Source organism: Oryctolagus cuniculus, chromosome 2 (genome assembly GCF_964237555.1).
Source record: "Oryctolagus cuniculus chromosome 2, mOryCun1.1, whole genome shotgun sequence".
NCBI lineage: Eukaryota > Metazoa > Chordata > Mammalia > Lagomorpha > Leporidae > Oryctolagus > Oryctolagus cuniculus.
This window is the reverse complement of record NC_091433.1, coordinates 155,743,208-155,761,075: the sequence shown is the minus strand read 5'-3', so window position 1 is coordinate 155,761,075 and position 17,868 is coordinate 155,743,208. Positions and strand designations below refer to the sequence as shown.

Here is a 17,868-nt window from a genome sequence, read left to right as displayed (position 1 = left end):
TGCCAGGGCCGGTGGCCCTCTCGCAGTGGAGGAGGGACAAATCATGCACAAAGTTATTGGGACTCTGTGTACGCTTGTCCCAGAAACAAATCATCTGTGCTTTGCCCCAGGTCTCCTGAGTTTACTGGAGCGTTCGTTGCCTCCGAGAAAGAGAGAGAGAAAGGGCTCACATTTGACCTGCGTGGGAATTGGAGATGTCAGCAGCCTCTCTGTCCTGACCAGGCCCTAGTCACCCCTCTACTGCCAGGGCGTGAGGTGCTGCCGAGACCCCAGCCTGCCCCGAGCTGCCGCCCGAAAGTGCTCGGCGCAGTGTCGGGTGTGTCCTTTCTAGGAGGACTCTTCAAAATGCTCCTGGAAAATGTTGTTTTCTGTCATAAAAAAACCACGCGTGGATCGCAGGCATGTTTGGCACCAAGTTAAACTTATCTTTTAATTCCATTTTCCCACAAGCTGTCAGAATCCCCTTTTTTAAAAAAGCAAAAGGAGGAAAAGGAAGATCACCCCTAATTTCTCCATTAAGGCCTTTCAGGCTTTTTTCCTCGTTTCTTGTTTATAAAATGTGATCATATTTTTCTGCAACTGGATTGTTTTCTGCCCAATATATAATGTAAAGGTCTTGCTAAGTCAACATCTTTATCCTTTTTTTTTTTTTAAGATTTATTTTATTTATTTGAAAAGCAGAGTTACAAGAGGTAGAGGCAGAGAGAGAGGTCTTCCATCCATTGGTTCACTCCCCAGATGGCTGCATCGGCCAGAGCTGGGTCAATCCAAAGCCAGGAGCCAGGAGCTTCCTCCGGGTCCCCCATGCAGGTGCAGGGGCCCACGGAGTTGGGCCATCTTCTACTGCTTTCCCAGGCCATAGCAGAGAGCTGGTTAGGAAGTGGAGCAGCCAGGACTTGAACTGGTGCCCATATGGGATGCCAGTACTGCAGGTGGCGGCTTTACCCGCTACACCACAGCGCCAGCGCCAACATCCTTATCTCTACATTGTTATTTAAACAACTGCAGAATCTCCGTGATTATAGGCTGGGGTAATTTCTCCTGTTTTCGGTACTACGGACAGCAGGAGGATGAGCCTCTTTGCTGACATTTTTGTTTTCCATAGGGCTGGAACCGTAGTGGGTAAAAGCTCCTCTCACAGCTGTCGGTAGCCCTTCCTCGTGGGTCTGTGGGCTGTTTTCGGGTTACCCTATCTCTCCCCATGGAGCATTCACTGTTCCTGGGGCCTGTAGCGTGGGGCACCTGGCTCTGCTGCTCAGCCCTGTCCCCTCTCACTCTGCAGATTCTCAGCGGGCCTCGTCCATCGCAGCCTCGCGGCTGGAGGAGGCCATGTCCGAGCTGACCGTGCCCGCCTCTGTCCTGAAGCAGGGCCCCTCACAGCTGTGGACCACGCTGGAGCAGATCTGGCTGCAGGCTGGTGAGTGCCTTTAGCCCTAGGGACACCCGCCTGAGGCCCCCCAGGCACTCAGAGCCCTGTCTTGTTGCTGTGGATTCGTTCTGAGAGAAGGAACGTGGTGGGGGCAAGAGGTGCGGAGTCACCACACAGACCCCAGGAGGGCGAGCAGCCTGCAGACTCATTTATTTCAGTTGCTATAGCAGCTTATATAGCCAAGGCAGCCAATACGGTCAAGGGGCGGTCTATGCCCTAACCAATCACAGTCTGTTGCCAGTCAGGCTCTGTTGCCAGGTGGTTTCCAAAACCAACCAATGACAGCCCGTTGTCAGTCAGGCTCCGTTGTCAGTGGCCATCTTGGCATGGCCTTCTCATTCTACCACACTGTCTCATCCTGGAGAGGGGGTGTGCACAGCCGGGGGCTCCAGAGCACTCTGGGATCAGAGACCTGGGGCTGAGGTTCCAGCTCTTTCTTCCCTGCTTACCCTGGCAAGTCACCCAGTGTGTCTGGCTTCGGCGTTCCCTCTCTGCCCGATGAGGGGGGCAGTGCTTGTGTCCCTACCCGGCGCAGGGTCTCTGGCAGCAAATACACACATGAGTGGATTTGGGGTCAGGAGAGCCCACACAGATGGACAGCCCGCTCAGTCTCAAAAATCAGCTTCGAGCCCTGGAGGGCTTTGAACCCTGGTGAGTTGGTGGAGTAGGAAGGCCTCCAAGAGAGGGAGGTCTGGGGGTAGGGTTCATTGGAGGTGGAGGGAAGGCAGTGACTGAGGCTCCCTTCCAGTGCGGGCCCCTCTTGATAGGGCGCCATTGCCACGGAGGCGCTGAGGGTTCCCTGGAGGGGAAGCGGCAGACCTGGGTCCTGATGCCCGCTCCCCGCTGGCCAAGTCCTGATCGGAAGCGAGCAGCCGTGTGGTGCGGACTAGGTGCTCAGCAGATGGTGCTCGGCTTCTGCTGTCTGTCGTGGTTGGGGTAGAGGCCAAGGCCACGTGGTGCAGCAGGCAGCGAGCGTCCTCACGCTGCGCTTGGGAATGCCAAGGGGTGATTCGTCGGGAAGAGAAGTTGATGGTTTAACCCTACGGCAGTGAAAAGAGAGACCCACATCCCGAGGTGACACACGCCCAAATGTAATAAAACAGCAGAAGAGCAATAAAGAGAGGACACGAGAGTGACTGAAATCCTGAAAATACTCCCGGGGCCAGCACGCCCCTGTGAGCACCCCTCCTCCCTCCTGTCCGCCCCTCCCCACCACGGGTGGTGCTGCAGCCCCCAAGGGGTGGTAAGAAACCAGAAGTGGGGGATCAGCCCCTGGGCCGTGGGGATTTGAGAGCCAACATTCAAACGCGCTTGGCAGCTGAGAGTCTAGGGTTTCCCACCTCACGTGTTTCACGCGTGGATGCATTTGTGTGCAGCGTGTCCCCTCTCTCCCCACTGGAGTTTCTGAATCTAGAAAACAAAATGGACCAGGACTCACAGGAAGGCTAGACATGGGAGCATTTGAGTTCTGCCAGTATTGCCCTACTTGGCACGTGAGGGCCCCTTAGGGGCTAGGATGTGGGGGCTGTGCCCTATTGCTTGTTGGGTCTTAAGTGGGAAGAAGAATGGTGCACAATCTAGAAGAGTAATGAACATATCCTCATCTTAGGCAAAGATTCTCATCTTCTTTTTTCCTTTTTAAAGATTTGTTCATTTGTTTGAAAGTCAGAGTTACAGGATTACAGGAGAGAGATCAATCCATCTGCAGGTTCACTCCCCAGGTGGCCTCAAGAGCCAGAGCTGAGCCAGTCCAAACCCGGGAGACAGGAGTTTCCTCCAGATCTCCCACAAGGGTACAGGGCCCCAAGTACTTGGGCCATCTTCCCTTGCTTTTCTGAGGCCATAGCAGAGAGCTGGATCGGAAGCAGAACAGCCAGGACTTGAAGAACCAGCACCCATACGGGATGCCGGCATTACAGGCAGTGGCTTTATCCACTATGCCACAATACCAGCTCCTGATTCCCATCCTCTTCTAAGACGGAAGCCATAGCGAGTCCCCAGGGCAGGGTGGAGCCCCAGAACCACAGGTGCCTGGGGGAAAGCTGCACCCACACTGGGGTGCCCCCAACTTCAAGAAATGCCTGAGTATCTGCGATCACGTGCCTTGAGTTTAGTGCTTTGTCTTGTTTGGTGCCATTAGCAGGTGCTAATGTTTCTGCAGGTCTCAAGGCCGCTCGCATTTCTCACACACTGTTCATTCCCTTATGCGAGGGGTGCTAGCGTGTTGAGGACCTTCCTAAAGCCTGAGATTGGACTTGGGAGTGTTGATGTAAACACACCCCCGCCCTTCAGTAATGTGCACATCAGCTCTTCTCCAGTGTCACCCTGGATACTCGGTCAACAGAGGAGAACGTGGAAGACAGCATCTGAACTTTGAACTGGGCTCCAGGTGAGGGCAGGGCAGCACAGCGTCAGGAGGGAGGTTTGGGCTCAAGGCAGATGTAACTTCTTTCAGTTCAGGGGTGACCACCCTGCCTGGGATGACCGCTGTGCTGTCCCCGTTCTTGTCCACTTGGCCCAGAATGGCTCCCTGCCATGTTCACATTCCAAGTCATGGGACAAATGAGGACAAGAGGAAGACGGACACCCTCTCCCTACAAGGACACATCCTGGAGTTCCCACTCATGATCAGAATTTTGTTATCTAATCACCAGAACTCAGGCCAGAACTTTGTTATCTAACCACTCATAATACAAACTACCCCGGCATATGTCCTCATTCTGGGTGTCCATCTGTACCATTAAACCCCAGGGGAGAGCCAGTCCTGTATCAGAGTGCCTGGACTTGATTCATAGCTCTAGCCCCTAAGTCCAGCTTCTTGCCAGTACGGACCCTAGACGTCAGTGGTGATGGCTCAAGCATTTGAAACCCTGCTTTCCACGTGGGAGATGTGGATTGAGCTCCTGGCTCCTGGCTCCTGGCTCTAGCCCAGTCCCAGAACTTGCAGGCATTTGGGGAGTGAACCTGGGAATGGGAGTCTCTCTGCTTCTCAAAGAAATAGAATTTTTTAAAATTAACTAACAAGACCACCCTCCCAGAGGGTTTCCAGTTGCGAGAGATGTGGGGTGAGAGCGTCGCTGCTTGGGGAGTGGCTCTGTGCGGGACTGGGACACCAGGCCCCACAGAAGCTCTGGAATCCTGAGTGCCAACAGGTGCTTTCCCGAGAGCAGGAGCCAGCCCCTGCTCGCTGCCGTGCCTGTCCCTGGGAAGTGGCAGTGTGCCAGAGACAGGGAGCTGGACGGGGAGGTCCAGGGAGAGCTGGCTGAGCCTCCCTCCTCACTGCCTGGTCCACACTGTCTGGGCACGGGGACCCTGCAGATAGAAACCCCTCCAGCTGTCTGCTAGGCAACCTAGGCAGCCGTGGCTAAGCTTCCGGGCTGCAGCGAAAGCCCCTGTTTATGTGTGATAAAGTCACGGTCCAGAGGAGCTGCTTCCTGCCCAGGCCCTGCCCGCTCGTCCTTCCTCTGCCTCCTCGCTCTGTCTTCCTTTGCTCTGCCTCTTCCAGGTCCCCACCCACCTCGTTGCCTCCTGAGCTGGCGAGGAGGCCGCTCTCAAGGCAGGAAGTCATCCGCAGGTCCCGTAGCCCCCGACTCCCTGGCTGTCTGGGTGCACCTGACCTCCGTGTTCCCTGACAGGTTCTCCTGCCCCATGACTCTGCAAGTCCTTGTGTCTCGAGGGTCTGCTGCATAGCAGAATGCTGACTTCCGATTTCCTTGGGGGTCACCACATGACCTCCACTTTGTGGGGGCAGGCAAGGCCAGCTCATGTGAGTTCTACTTAGGGCCTAGTCTCTCTGCTGTCCTCAGGGGAGACGGTCTCTGTCGGGAGCACACCCCACCAGGGGAGGCGCCTGCTCCTCAGCACAGGACCCTCCCTGCAGAGTGGAATGGAAACGGCCGTGGAGAAGGAGCTGTGCCCTGCCAGGCCGGGGAGCCCGGGTCACTGGCAGGGACGGCAGGAAGGCTGGAACCGTCAGCCCTGGGTGCGGGGTCACACCAGGAAGCCTCAGAGGAAAAGAAGGAAAGGGCGTCTTGCAGCACTCCAGGGAACAGATGTTTTCCATTTGTAGCCTGCAGAGAGAAGCTAAGAGGGGAGGGGCAGAGAGACGGTGGGAAGAAAAGGAGAGAGCAGCGAGGAGGTTGAGAGGTGAGCAGAGAGGGAGGTGAGGCCGGAGGGGCCGTCAGAAGGGAGGAAGGCAGGTAGTCGCCTGGGGGACTGCGGAGGGCTCCCGTGACACCAGGCACAGCAAGGCCCTGTTTGCCAGGACCATGGAAATCCCGGGGAAGTCGTCACAGCGAGTGTCCCTCCAGCGCGGCCAGGATGGGTGTGCCACTGCTGGAGCCTGGCTGTCCGGCCAGGCCAGGAGGGAGAAGGTCAAGGCAGCAGTGGGCATGGTGCCACGGGGTTCCTGCTGCGGTCCGGCAGCCAGCTGGCTGCAGAACACCATGTTTGGTAAAACAGTGAGCAGGAGCCGGGGGCACCTGCCCAGGAACACTGAGTTTCCGAAAGGGGGTGCGTTGCAGCCCTGGACCCGTGGGCCTGGCTGCAGGTCAGGGGCAGCCCTGGGGAGACCTGGCTTCTCTGGCTCTGTGCTGTGCCGTCCGGTTCCCTGCCCGCCTGGTGGTGCAGCCATCAGCACTGAGCGACCCTGTGCTCCGGGCTGCGGCCAGCAGGCAAGGGACCCTGAGGCAGGAGAGACTGTGCTGGAGTGGGGCCTCTCTAACTGACATGTGTTGATGTGAAGGCCCTGGGAGTAGTCCCCAGGGTGGGCCCAGGGACAGCCTCCCGCAGGCTCGGGAGACAGCACAGCAAGCTGTAAACAGCTTAATGAGCCGGGCCAGGGCCGCCCTCTGCCTCTGCCCTCTCCTCTTTGGCTGCGGTGGAGCCCAGCCCTCTGGGTTAGCGTGGCCTCCCTTCTCCTCTACCAGCCCAGCTGCCCCTGCAGCCTTCGGTCCCAGCTCAGATGCTGCTGCCCCCAGGAAGACTTCCCTGACCACACCCGCAGCACTGGTCTGACCCGCTCTGAGTGCCCGTAACACTCAGAACTGACGCTTGTCGCTCCTCTGCCCTGGGCCTCCCACGGGGCTTAGTGGCTCAGCGGTCCCCACCCTAGCTCCGTCTCCACTCTCTCCTCATGGGAGGACATGGCACGCAGTGAGAGCAGAACGCGTGCACGTGGGACACTTGTTGTGAAGGCGGCCTGCTCAGCGCCTCCAGCAGAGCAGAGCAGGAGAGCCGAGGCCGAGACAGCCAAGTCCCTGGCCACTGCCCGCCCTCCCCGCCAGGCCCTGAGTTCCTATCCCTCCCCATGCTCTCTGCCTTGAGCATCTCCATGTCATCCTGTCTCAAGGGACAAGAGCCTGCATTGCTCGCTCGCTCGCTCTCTCTCTCTCTCTCTCTCTCGTCACGGGAGCCTGGTTTCTCTCTGTTTAACAAATTCTCTGACACTCCCAGGTTCTCGGCTTCAGTGACGAAAAGCGCGCTTGCCCCAGAAGCCCTCAGTAGCATCTTGGGTGTGGCGAGCTGCTTGGGTTGCACACGAACCTCAGGCAGTGTTGGCGCTAAGGGCCCCCCGTGCTGCGCGCAGCAGCCAAGGGCTTCCTGAGGTCTGCATCCTGCCGGACATCCTGTCAGGACGGGAAGAGGGAGTGCCTGGGCCTGCTGTTTCACCCTCCTTCTGGGAGTTCGCACTGGAGATGTGTGTTACCCACCCCGTGCCAGACGTACTGTGAACTAGCATAACCTCAGCTCTCAGCCTGTGCTAGGAAAAGCTCTTGGCACCGCCACCAGCGGACTCTGCCGGCCTCCTGCACACCCATCTGGGTTGCCGTCCTTCTGTGGCCTCCGCACAGGCACCAGCATTGGTGGCGAGCTGCTGAGAAAGGGGGGGGGGGGGGCAAAGCGGCTGCCAGGCCAGCCGAGAGCCATTCTAAAACTGCCTGCTGGGGGCGTGTGCCTGGGCAGCGTGGGATGGAAATGTGCATTTGTGTGGGCCGGCCCGGGATTGAGGACACTACCCCTCCCCGCTGAGGGGCTTCTGAGGCAGATCTGGTCCTGTGTGTGTGTGCCGGCTGTGCAGACGGCCCAGGGGCTGCTGGGGGCCAGCCCTGGCTTTGCTCTTTCTCCCAGGGGAGTGGGGTGAACTCGTCCTTCATCAGCCTGGCTTTTTAGAGTAGGGACCCTGATAGTACCCTTACCCACCCTCCGCCAGCCCAGGGAGGATTAATGAGACAAAGGATTTCGCAACCAGCTCTCCATAAACGCAGGTGGTGACTTCTGTAGTTTGGGTGGAGCCCCGCTCTGCCCCTTAGCAGGTGCTCCCAGAGCCTCCATCCCCTCCTCACCCACCCCCAGCCTTGATTGCAGCCTGCCCTATCTCGCCCTGACCTCAGTCAGCCTCCCACCCCCACCCGACCCTGAGAGGCCTTTAGAGCCTCCGTCCCTTCTCCCAGGACATGCAGCAGCAGCCAGGGTCACCTGGGCCAGCTCCCAGCTCTAGGGGACGCCATTTGTGTCGCCAGCGCCGGGCCTCGAAGTCAGGCAGCCTGATGCAAACCCTGGCTCCTCCTGTAGCCGTGGGCAGGTGCCATCTTTCCTGCTGCCCGGACCGTGTGAGCATCCCCTGAGACTGTGAGGAGCGCTTCGCATGGTGCCTGACACGGAGACAGTGCCTTCCCGCCCCTGGTTTGACCCTGCTTCCCACAGTGAGCTTGCCCTGTGCTGGGAGCCGGGGGGACCGTGGCCCTCACCACAGACCGGTTCCCCACCACTCACACCTCCCACGCCCCTTCTGGTTTCACAGCTGAGCTGTTCATGGAGCAAAAACACCTCAAGGAAGCCGGTTTCTGCATCCAGGAGGCGGCGGGCCTCTTCCCCACCTCTCACTCGGTGCTCTACATGCGGGGCCGGCTGGCCGAGGCGAAGGGCAGCTTGGAGGAGGCCAAGCAGCTGTACAAGGAGGCGCTCACGGTGAACCCCGACGGAGTGCACATCATGCACAGCCTGGTGAGTCCACCTGCGCAGGCCCCAGGCCCTGGCCCCGCCTGGCCCTCCTTGCCCCGGCCCCACTGCCTGCCAGGGCCTTGCTGCTGAGCTGTGGCTGTGGCTGTGCCTGGGGTGGTGGCCCCCTCCAGCTTGATCGCGAGTGATGGCTCACTCACTCTCGCTGTCTCTTGCTCTGTCTCCCTGTCGCAGACCCTGACAGTTCCCCTTCAGGCTGCTTTGTGGCTTTCATGACGTTTTTGCCCCAGAGGGCTCTTCTTGTTGCTCATCTGATCCTCTCGGCAGGTCCCCCCCCTCCTCTGATGGTTGGGCTGCCTCCCTCTCCTTGGTGGGATTTTGGGGCGTGCCAGGGCAGTCTGTGATGCCGGGCCTGGTGCAAACACACATGGCAAATGGTTCCTGGCGTGGTAACAAGGCCCAGCAGCCCCGGTCCGGGGACATGGGCTCTGGACTCAGGTGCCCAGTGCACAGCAGCCTCGCTGGAGGACGATTCGGAGGCTGGGGAGCAGGAGGCCGGGGCCCTTGTCCTGGCCTTGCCACTCTGACGCTCGGTGACCCTGGGCAAGTCAGTCACCGTCTCGGGACTTTGGTGTTACTTAATCTGTCCAGTGGGGATCCTCTGGTCCAAGAAAAATGTAACTGAGTCCTGCTGTGACAGGTGGCGTAGGAGATCCTTGCAACAGCCATTTCCCCCTGCCTTCCTTGGCCGCATCCAGAGAGCAGGCATCAGGATAACACTCATAGACGGGGCTGAGAGGGCCCAAGCCTGTATGAGCACAGGTGATGTTCAAAGCTAACAGGATCCCACAGTTAGCAACCACCTTCCCCCCCGGGAGCTGGGTTCTGCCCCGGCTGTCCCAGGTCTCCAGAGCCATTTAGAACGGCGGGAGAGCATCCCTGACACCTGCCCCATGGAGCACACCGAAGCTTCAGGAGAAGGGCTCCCTCCAGGGGCCGAAGGGCCGTCCTTGCCAAGCAGGGTCTGATCTGCCCGCAGGGCGAAGCCAGCGTCAGGGAGAATGTTGCAGGTCGTAGTGCTCGGTGATCACCCGACGGAGGTGCTGCCGAGAGAGCCGACACTGCACAGCGGGGCGGGGCCGGGCCGGGTCATCTCTGTAAGACACGAGTCCTGGAAAACGACATGGGACAAAGATCCCATCACCCCCTGGCCCCTGTTCCCTTCCGGTGGCTGCACGTCGCCTGCCGGGCGGCTCAGCAAATGTTTGTTTTCTGCAAAGCACCCCTCCTTCCCCTCGCGATTCAGCTGCGAGCGTCTCTGATGAATGCCTCGCCAGAGGTCACGTCCAGAAACTTGATTAGGGAGGTGGGAGGGAGGCTGTGGGCCGTCCTCAGGCCCATGGCCAAGGCAGAGATGTCCGCCTTCCCTCGCCTTCGTGGATTAGCGCCTGTGGCCGGGCCCTAAAGTGTGGCGACATCAGCACCAAGGAGGACTTTGCAGGAATGGTGTACCACCTTTCATTTATGCTTATGGTTGTTTGTAGACAGTTTCCTGAAATCAAAGCCGTTTCCAAGGGTGGGTTTCTATGGTAACCGCCTGGCTGTCCAGAGTGGCTCCCTGCAGCTGTTACTGAAATGGCCCTTTTCTGTTCCCCGGGTGCCTTGCTGATTTGGTGAAACTGGGGCACGCCAGAGCCAGGCCTGCCCACCTGTGAAGTTACAGGCACGCAGAGGGGCCGTCGGCTCCTGCGTGGGCAGCTCCTCCCTCTCCACATGCTCTGTTCCTGCCAGCTTCCCACACACATGCAAAAAGAATAGGAAATTGCAAGCCTGGGGGAGATTCACCAAGCGCTCTTTCCCTAAGGCCGTGTGGACGCTTGGGCGTGTTCCTCTGAACTGTTCCCTGTCTGATGTCTTCCCTGTGCTGGCCTGGGTCTCAGGGATCCGGGATCTGGCTCTGGCTCTGGCGACTCACTTGGGTGACTTGGAAAGGATGCCTTCAGCTTCCATACCCCTGCTGTCCCCTCCTGTAATTGGCGATTGCCCTCCTGTCCCTAGGTCCCAGTGTTACTCTAATCGGAGGCAGGGCTGTCAGGCCAATCTCTCCTGGCCCACGCTGCTGGGAGCACGAGGGTCTGGCCAGGTGTCTCTGTGATGCTGGAGTAGCCTCGATGCCAGCAGGGTGCCGAGCTGGCAGAGGGCAGGGCCAGGACCTCAGTGCAATCTTTAAGGTTACTTCAGGGGTGGCTTTTCAAATCCCAGCAGGACACCTGGCCCTGGAGGAGGTGGCCTGCAGGTTGGAGCCAACCTGGACTCGAGCCTCACTTTGCCTGTATTCGGTGTTTAACCTTGGTCAAGTTCCTTAGCCTGTCTGAGCCTCAGGATTTGCATCTGTAGAATGGGGCTCACTGTGCCCAGCAGCTAGGGTTACGGTTAAATAATTTAATGTCAGCAGTCCTGCAGTTAGCGTTGTTTTTGCCTTCGTCACTTGGAGGAGTAGCTCCTCCCAGGCCGTGTTTGTGTGGTCTTGGTCTGCAGAGGGAAGTGGAAGCCCTGAGCCATGCTCCAGACTCATTGCAGCGAAGCCACTGGGTCCTCATGAGTCCATCCGGGAAACCTGGCCAAGGCGCAGATGTGCAGGCCCTGGACCCCGACTGCCTGAGGGGCAGGGCGAGAGTGCAGCCCGCGCAGGGCCAGGCTGAGCCCGGCTGGCAGGGAGGGCAGCAGCTTGTTAGGGTCCTGCAGTCCGTGTGTCAGGCCGTGGTGGCGGGCTCCTGGGGAGGAGCTGCTCGGCCCGCACCCCGGCCTGTGCCGTGCCAGGCTGCTCAGCCTCTGTACCCCAACTCTACAGGGCATAAGTGTCCCGAGCAGCCAAGAAGTGGATCCCAGTGCCCGGCACTGTGAAGGGCCCGGTGCGGCTGGGCGGGGCCGGCAGGTGCACAGCACAGCAGGGGATGCTTCCCCGCTCTGGGCTGCTCCCTCCTCGTTCACTTCCTGAGCAGGTGGTTCAGAGGGGTCCAGACAGCCTGAGGAATGGGAGGACCTCCAAGTCTTGCCCTTGGCTCTGCGTGTGTGTTAGAGACGGAGACAGGCACTGGGCAGGCCAGCGAGAGGGCCAATGCTTCTGCGTGGCAGAGTTCAGTTGGAGCGCCTCGGCCCCCCCGGCCCCCAGGGAGGTGATTTTCCTCTGAGTGCTGTCTCCGGTGCCCCTGGCCTGTACTGCCCCAGGGGGAAGGGGGGAGGCTGTGGTCTGTGTGTGTCACAGGCTCCCTCCTGGGGCAGGTGAGGCTCCGCCCTGCTGGGAAACCTCAGGCTGGGCGTGGCTCCTGAAGTCCACGGACATCCGAGGGGAGGCTGGGAAGACAGCTTGCCCCAGATTCAGATCCGAATGAGAGCTGAGTGCTGGCGGCATAACAGCTCCAGAGTCGGTTTTGTCCAAAGAGGAATTGCACAGCAGGATTTTCCCCACAGGTCCAGCGCTGCCCCTACCACCAGCACCCCCCAAACCAAGCAGGCCGTCACCACCCCTCTTAGGCTAGGCCCCCTTCCCATGCCCCAACACTGGGGTTCGCCTCTAGCACCTGGAGTCCAAGGGCTCAGCTGAAGCTCCCTCTAATGAGCCCCGAAAGGGGACAGAAGAAGGGCCCAGACCCCTCCCTGGAGTTGGGGCGAGCTGAGGAATCCACTTTCTGGCAGGTCCCCGAGCTCTGGAGTCCCCCAGGATGTGGCCTGTCATGGTCAAGCCAATCTTGACCAGGCCTGGCCCCGCCCTGCTGAAGGCAGACGCCCTCCTCCCACCGGGGTTCTGGGACATCACCTGTGGAGGACCCAGGAAGAGGAATCCCCTCCCTGGAGCTCTGGGAGGAGCCCGTGGGCAAGACACCGGGTGGGGTCTGTAAGGAGGTGTGCCCCTTCCCGCTGGAGGAAGTAGGACTAGCACAGACGGATGTGCTGGGAGGGGCAGGTTTTCCACCTGGTCAGACAGGTTGACACACCTGAGGGCTGGGAGGGTGTGTCCTCCGTCTCCCCTTGCCGTGGAGGAGGCCCCTCCCTGCAGCCCCAGTGTCCCCAGACTGTGGGCTCCAGGGACCAGGAGGCTCCAGTGGCCACCAGCTGATTCCCAGCTTCCCAGCTGGAAAGTCTGTCACAGAATCCCAGGAATGTGCCTTGAGCTCAGAACGAAAATTCCCAAAATAACTTCTATAAATACTTGAGGGCAGGCGTGGAGGGGGAGCACTCAGCCTGGACCGCAGCTGGCCCAGCCTAGCACTCGGGCTGCCTCCCGGGATGGGCCTCCCCCCAGAGAAAGGGACACCCACCCCCACCTCCCTGCCGGCCCTCCTGCCCTCGGGGTCAGGAGCCCAATGCATAGGGAGGCCTGGCAGCAGGACCACTCAGCCCAGACTGCAGCCCCCAGCCCCACCCCACACCTGTACAGAGAACCTGCCCTCAGTCGCCACCCAGAGTGAGCCGAGGATCCAGCAGGCCCTGGGTCTCGGGTGCCCGCCTTCACGGCCCTAAGAGGCAGGGTTTTGCTGCTGAGCTCCCTGGGCACACCCCTGGCCGGCTGTCCCTGGTCACTAAGCACCCTAAGTGCCTGTGTGTCCGTGGCTCTGCATCCAGGACCCTCCTGTGGTGAGTGGCAACGCAGGCAGGAGACAGGGCCCTTGTCTCCTTGTACAAGAGCCCACAGTCAGGGACCGTGACCTCAAGCTGGCTGTTCGGGCATTGTGGGTGGGGGGTCTGTATCCTCAGGGAAGGTTTCCTGGGACAGCAGGGCCTGGGCAGACATGCAGACAGCTCCAGGAGGGAAAAAGGGGTGGAAGGAGGTGGAAATTTCTGGGAACGTCGCCTAGCCCTGCCTCTCCCTGAAGCCATGTGGGTGGCTCCAGCCAGCAGGTGCAGTGCTCAGTCTGCATCACCAGCTTGCATGAGGTTTCTGACCCCTGTGGCTGGCCGTGCAGCTGTGGTGTTGCCCAGGGCCACCCTCGGCAGGCCTGGGCTCTCATGTCCAGTAAGCAAGGACAGTCAGCTGGAATTGAGACACCAGTGCTATGTCTCTCCTTTCTCTGGGCAAGTGGGGGAGCCAGGAGGCTGTGGGTAGACGCTCAGTATGGTGCAGGCTGGGGCGGAGCAGGTGAGGCCTTGGCTCTTCTGGGGCTGGGCCCTGCCTAGTTGTCAGGCAGCAAACAGCCCTGAGTTGCTACCAAACACTAACACGGCTGGTGTCAGAGGCAGGTGGCAGCTGATCCTATTACAGGCCCTGGGGCCTGTGGGCCCCAGCCTGACCCCTGCCCGGTGTCTCCTTTCAGGCTGGAAGGTCAGCACCCCAGGGTGGGAGACATGAGCCAACCCCACCACAGTCACAGTCTCGCCTCTCCCAGCCTCTAGACATCAGCTGTGCCACTCCCCCCGCCTCCCGCCCAAAGGACTCGCTGCCATTGTCTCTGCATACCACGTGGCCCCGGCTGCACTTGCTCAAGTTCACTGAGACCAGATCCTCACAGCAGCCCTACCAGGAAGGCCCAAGCCATCCCCCAATTGCAAAGGAGGACCCCACGGCTCCGAGATGATTGGCCATCAGCCTGGGGTCACAGCACTTGTCGGTGGCAGTGCTGGGGTTCCAACCCCACCAGGCTTCCTGCTGCCGAGCTGGGCCTTTGCCTCCCCATGGACATGGGGGAACCTACAGCAAACCTTCCAAACTGAAAGTAGCACACACACGCACGCACACATGCACACACACGCACGTACATACTGTGCAGCCTGCAGACACATCTGGCCCCTTCCCAAACACCCACACGCATATTGAGATCAGGGCTTTCAAAATCGTGTTTTAGCAGTGGGGCCCTTTTCTTAAACAGAAGCTCATGGAAGAAAGCTCAAAGCTTCCTGTGTAGAAGCCACTAGGCCCCACCCACCTCAGGGGGCCCAGCCGGCCTGGCCTGGCCCTCTGCTCTGTCGCTGGCTCCCTGTGGCAGGACTCACAGGGCCCAAACCTTCCATTTTTGGTGCTCAATTTTGGCGTCTGGCGGCCATCAGCTCGCCTTCCTCCCCTCCTCCCCATGGGCCCAGTTCCACTGGGAGCTGCTCCGCTCTGCTCTCGGGCCGTGTGGGCAGAGCCGCTTGGCCTGGAGCCCTCCTGGCCAGACGGCCGCTGTCCCTGCTCCTGGGCAGCCCTGAGTCAGCACCACTCCCAGCTGGCCGCAGCTCCCTGCCCTTCCCTGTCCCCTGCACGCCTCGGTGTGTGTGGTTGCCTGGGCACAGCTCTGCCCGGGCCTCCGCGGCAGCACGAGTGCAGTGCTTCGTCCTCTCCTGGCCTTGGCCCCAAGACCTCCGCTCGGCAGAGGGAGAGGGGGCGGGAGAGGCTTGTCCTAGGACTTCCGGAGCGAGCGAGCGAGCACCATTTCAGTCTTGCCTGATTGGCCATGTTCCAGGCTCTCGGAGGACTTTATGAAATCAGGCGTGTGCATCTTCCCTGGTGCGTCGCCATAGCAACGGAGGGCCTAACTCTGGGGAGCTCAGCGAGGAGGAAAATGTTCCAGCTAAAAATGTCCATGGCCGTCAGTGGGCGGCACCAGCGAGGGGGCTCCAGGCACAGAGAAGGCAGCTCTGCACCCCCACCCTGGCCAGGAAGTGCATGTCAGGGCTTTGCCTTTTATCTTTGAACAAGAGAAGGCCAGTCCCCTGTGTTGCCAACCTGTGTGACCCTTGAGGGCTGGAATGGACATCTATGGAATGACACAAAGCAGCCTTTCTGGGCCATGAGGCAAAATGGGGGTCGTGTCCCCTTTCTCCAGCTTCCAGCTCTGTCCCCTCTGCACTCTTCCCAGTGTGGTGGGAAGAGGATAGAGAGGGCACAGGGTGCCACTTTCACTTCCCAGGCTTGTTCTGTGACAATTCCTGCTGCTTCCTCCATCTCCCTAGCAATGGGCTTGTTTCAGCCAAACGGCAGGGCCATGCTTCTCACTGCCCCTGGCCCCAGCACCCCGGGCCTTTCATCTGTCAGCCCAGCCAGCCCGTTCTCTCCACGCTGCCTCCCACCCTGGCCATCCCACTCTCCTGCTGTGAGCCTCCCTTGCCAGGCTGGGCCAGGCTGGGCACTTGGGGCCCAGGACCCAGGCGTCCCCAGAAAGCCCGGCTGCTTGGTGCAGGCAAAGAGCAGCTCCTTCCCACTCACGGGCTTGGGCTTCTCCTCTCCCACGGCAGTGCGGGGGCGCTGAGCTCCTCAGCCTGACCGCGTCCCCGGGCTCTGGGGCAGCTCCGTGCTGCAGGGAGCAAGGGCTAAGACGAAGGGTCCTCCCCGAGCGCCTTACCTGTACAGCCTCATTCCAGCTTCTCCACAGCCCTAGAGCTGGGGGCTGTGAGTCGGCCGTCCACAGCTGAGGAAGCTGAAGGCCAGAGGCTTAGGGCTCGCCTGGGATCCACCAGACGGTGAGACCTGCAGCCAGGTATGGTGACCTGAAGGCCTGGTCTGTGGCCTTAGGAGAACAGAGTTCCTGCAGGGGTTGCCCCAGGAGGCTGGGGATGAAGCCAGGTTGGGCCGGAGCACGTGGGGTTTGCCTGGCTAAAGGGCATGGCTGCTTAACAGCACCCAAGCCAGGGACGCTGGGGCCTGTCTGCCTGGCAAGCTGGTACCCCCCACTAACCCCGCCCTGTGCTTGTTCCCCAGGGTCTCATGCTAAGTCGGCTGGGCCACAAGAGCCTGGCCCAGAAGGTGCTGCGGGACGCCGTGGAGCGGCAGAGCACCTACCACGAGGCCTGGCAGGGCCTGGGGGAGGTGCTGCAAGCCCAGGGCCAGAACGAGGCCGCCATCGACTGCTTCCTCACCGCCCTGGAGCTGGAGGCCAGCAGCCCCGTGATGCCCTTCTCCATTATCCCCAGGGAGCTCTGAGCTCTGAGCAGCAGCAGCAGGGAGGGCTGGGGCCTCTGCAAAATACATCAGTAGTGAGCACGTGTGTGGGCTGCAGCCCAGTTCCCCGCGCCTTCCCTCTCCCACCCTGCCTTTCCCCAGGACTGGCTGGGCCTGGGTGCTGCTCATCTGGAGCCAGGTGGACAAGATTTGCATCTGAAGCAAATCCTCACTCCCTGGGCCGCTGACACGGTGGCATTTCTGCGTGGGGAAGTGGCTGGGAGAACACAGCTCCCATCAGGTGCCAGCCAAGCGTGCACTGACGCCCATGTGTCATGGGCACGCACCTCCACCTGTCTCGATGTTTCTGACACCTAGACCAGCCAGCTCTGCACAAGCCTGGCTCCTGAGCCCTGGCTCTGAGCCCGGCAGCGCCACAGATGAGCCCACAGCCGCCTCCGGCTGGGCCAAGGGGCTTTTCCTGGCCTCCTTCCTGGGTGCCTGGGAGACAGTCTGGCTTGAACTCTTGGTGACCTGGCCAAGTTGTGGTGACCAGACCCGCTCCGCGAGAGCTGTGCCCTGCCCCCTCTACCATGTGCAGTTGCCCGGGTGTCACCCGCCAGTCTCAGGACAACACAGCCTTCTGCATGTCTCTCAGGTCTCCCAGGGCAGTCACAGCTTGGAGAAAGAGCGGGCAAGTGGGAAGAAGACGGGCCACTCTGGGCCTTGGGGATCTGGCCAGGGGCCCTAACTCACCCTCTGTTTCCGTCCAGGGCCACAGCCCAGTAGCATCTGTAGGCGCTCAGCCAGCAGCCCCCATGATGAGCCTCAGGGTAGGCATGCAGCCTTGGAGCAGCCCTGTTGATGCTGCAGTCCACACATCATTCCCACAGGTCCCTGGAAGCCTAAGAACGCGCAAGAGGTGGCCTCAGGGACTGTCCCCAGCACCCCATCCCCCACAGCGCATGGTTGTGCTTTCTGGGGTGCCCTGAGGCCATGTGAGTGCCGCAGCCTGGGGCCGTGTCTGTGACAGACCCCACTGTGGACTCGTCTCAGAAGTCAGTGCCCTGCAGGCCCGCCGGGGAAGTCCCTTCTGGCCCACACTTTGGGTTTTGGGGTACAAAGCTCCTTCTGGTACCGCTCCCATTTTCAGCTGCACGGGAAGGTTGGCTGGGGGAGGCGTGCTTTGTCATCACCCCATCTGCCACGGAGGGAGAGGGCCCCTGGAGGCCCCCGCGCACTGCGCTGCCTCTGCACTGTGTGCCCCAAGGTGGCGACGCTGGGAGCCGGCGCTGCCTGGCCCTCCCGGGCATCCATCAGGAGCATCCCAGAGGACACTGGCTGCTTTGCCTCTGGCTGAAGGAGCTCTGTATGTGTACGTGTGTATATAAATATAAATATTTATGTATATGAATATGATAGAGGTCTATTTCTTCTTTCATTAGGAAAAAGCCAAATGCTATTGATTCAGCTTAAGGTGCCTCAAGGTGTTGATAGCCAACTCTTGGTGACAGGAAAGGCGTCAGATGTGTGTCGAAACATGTCCTTGTTGGGAGCCTCAGCGGCTGGGTCGCGTGGCCGGCAGTGGCTTTGCAGATTGAATAAAGAGACCCTTGAGCGGAAGCAG

At 60.2% G+C, this 17,868-nt stretch overlaps 1 protein-coding gene across 8 annotated transcripts in view; it reads left to right on the top strand.

Moving 5' to 3' along the window:
- Positions 1–17,660, top strand: part of TTC7A (tetratricopeptide repeat domain 7A) — a 135,750-nt gene extending 118,090 nt beyond the window's left edge. For all 8 annotated transcript variants that reach the window (XM_051839053.2, XM_051839046.2, XM_051839079.2 and 5 more), the window contains 3 exons: positions 1,283–1,417; positions 8,232–8,434; positions 16,062–17,660. In XM_051839053.2, the coding sequence (XP_051695013.1) occupies positions 1,283–1,417; positions 8,232–8,434; positions 16,062–16,283 (560 nt within the window). In that variant the 3' untranslated portion in view covers positions 16,284–17,660. The remainder of the gene's footprint in view (positions 1–1,282; positions 1,418–8,231; positions 8,435–16,061) is intronic.
- Positions 17,661–17,868: the final 208 nt, after the last annotated feature.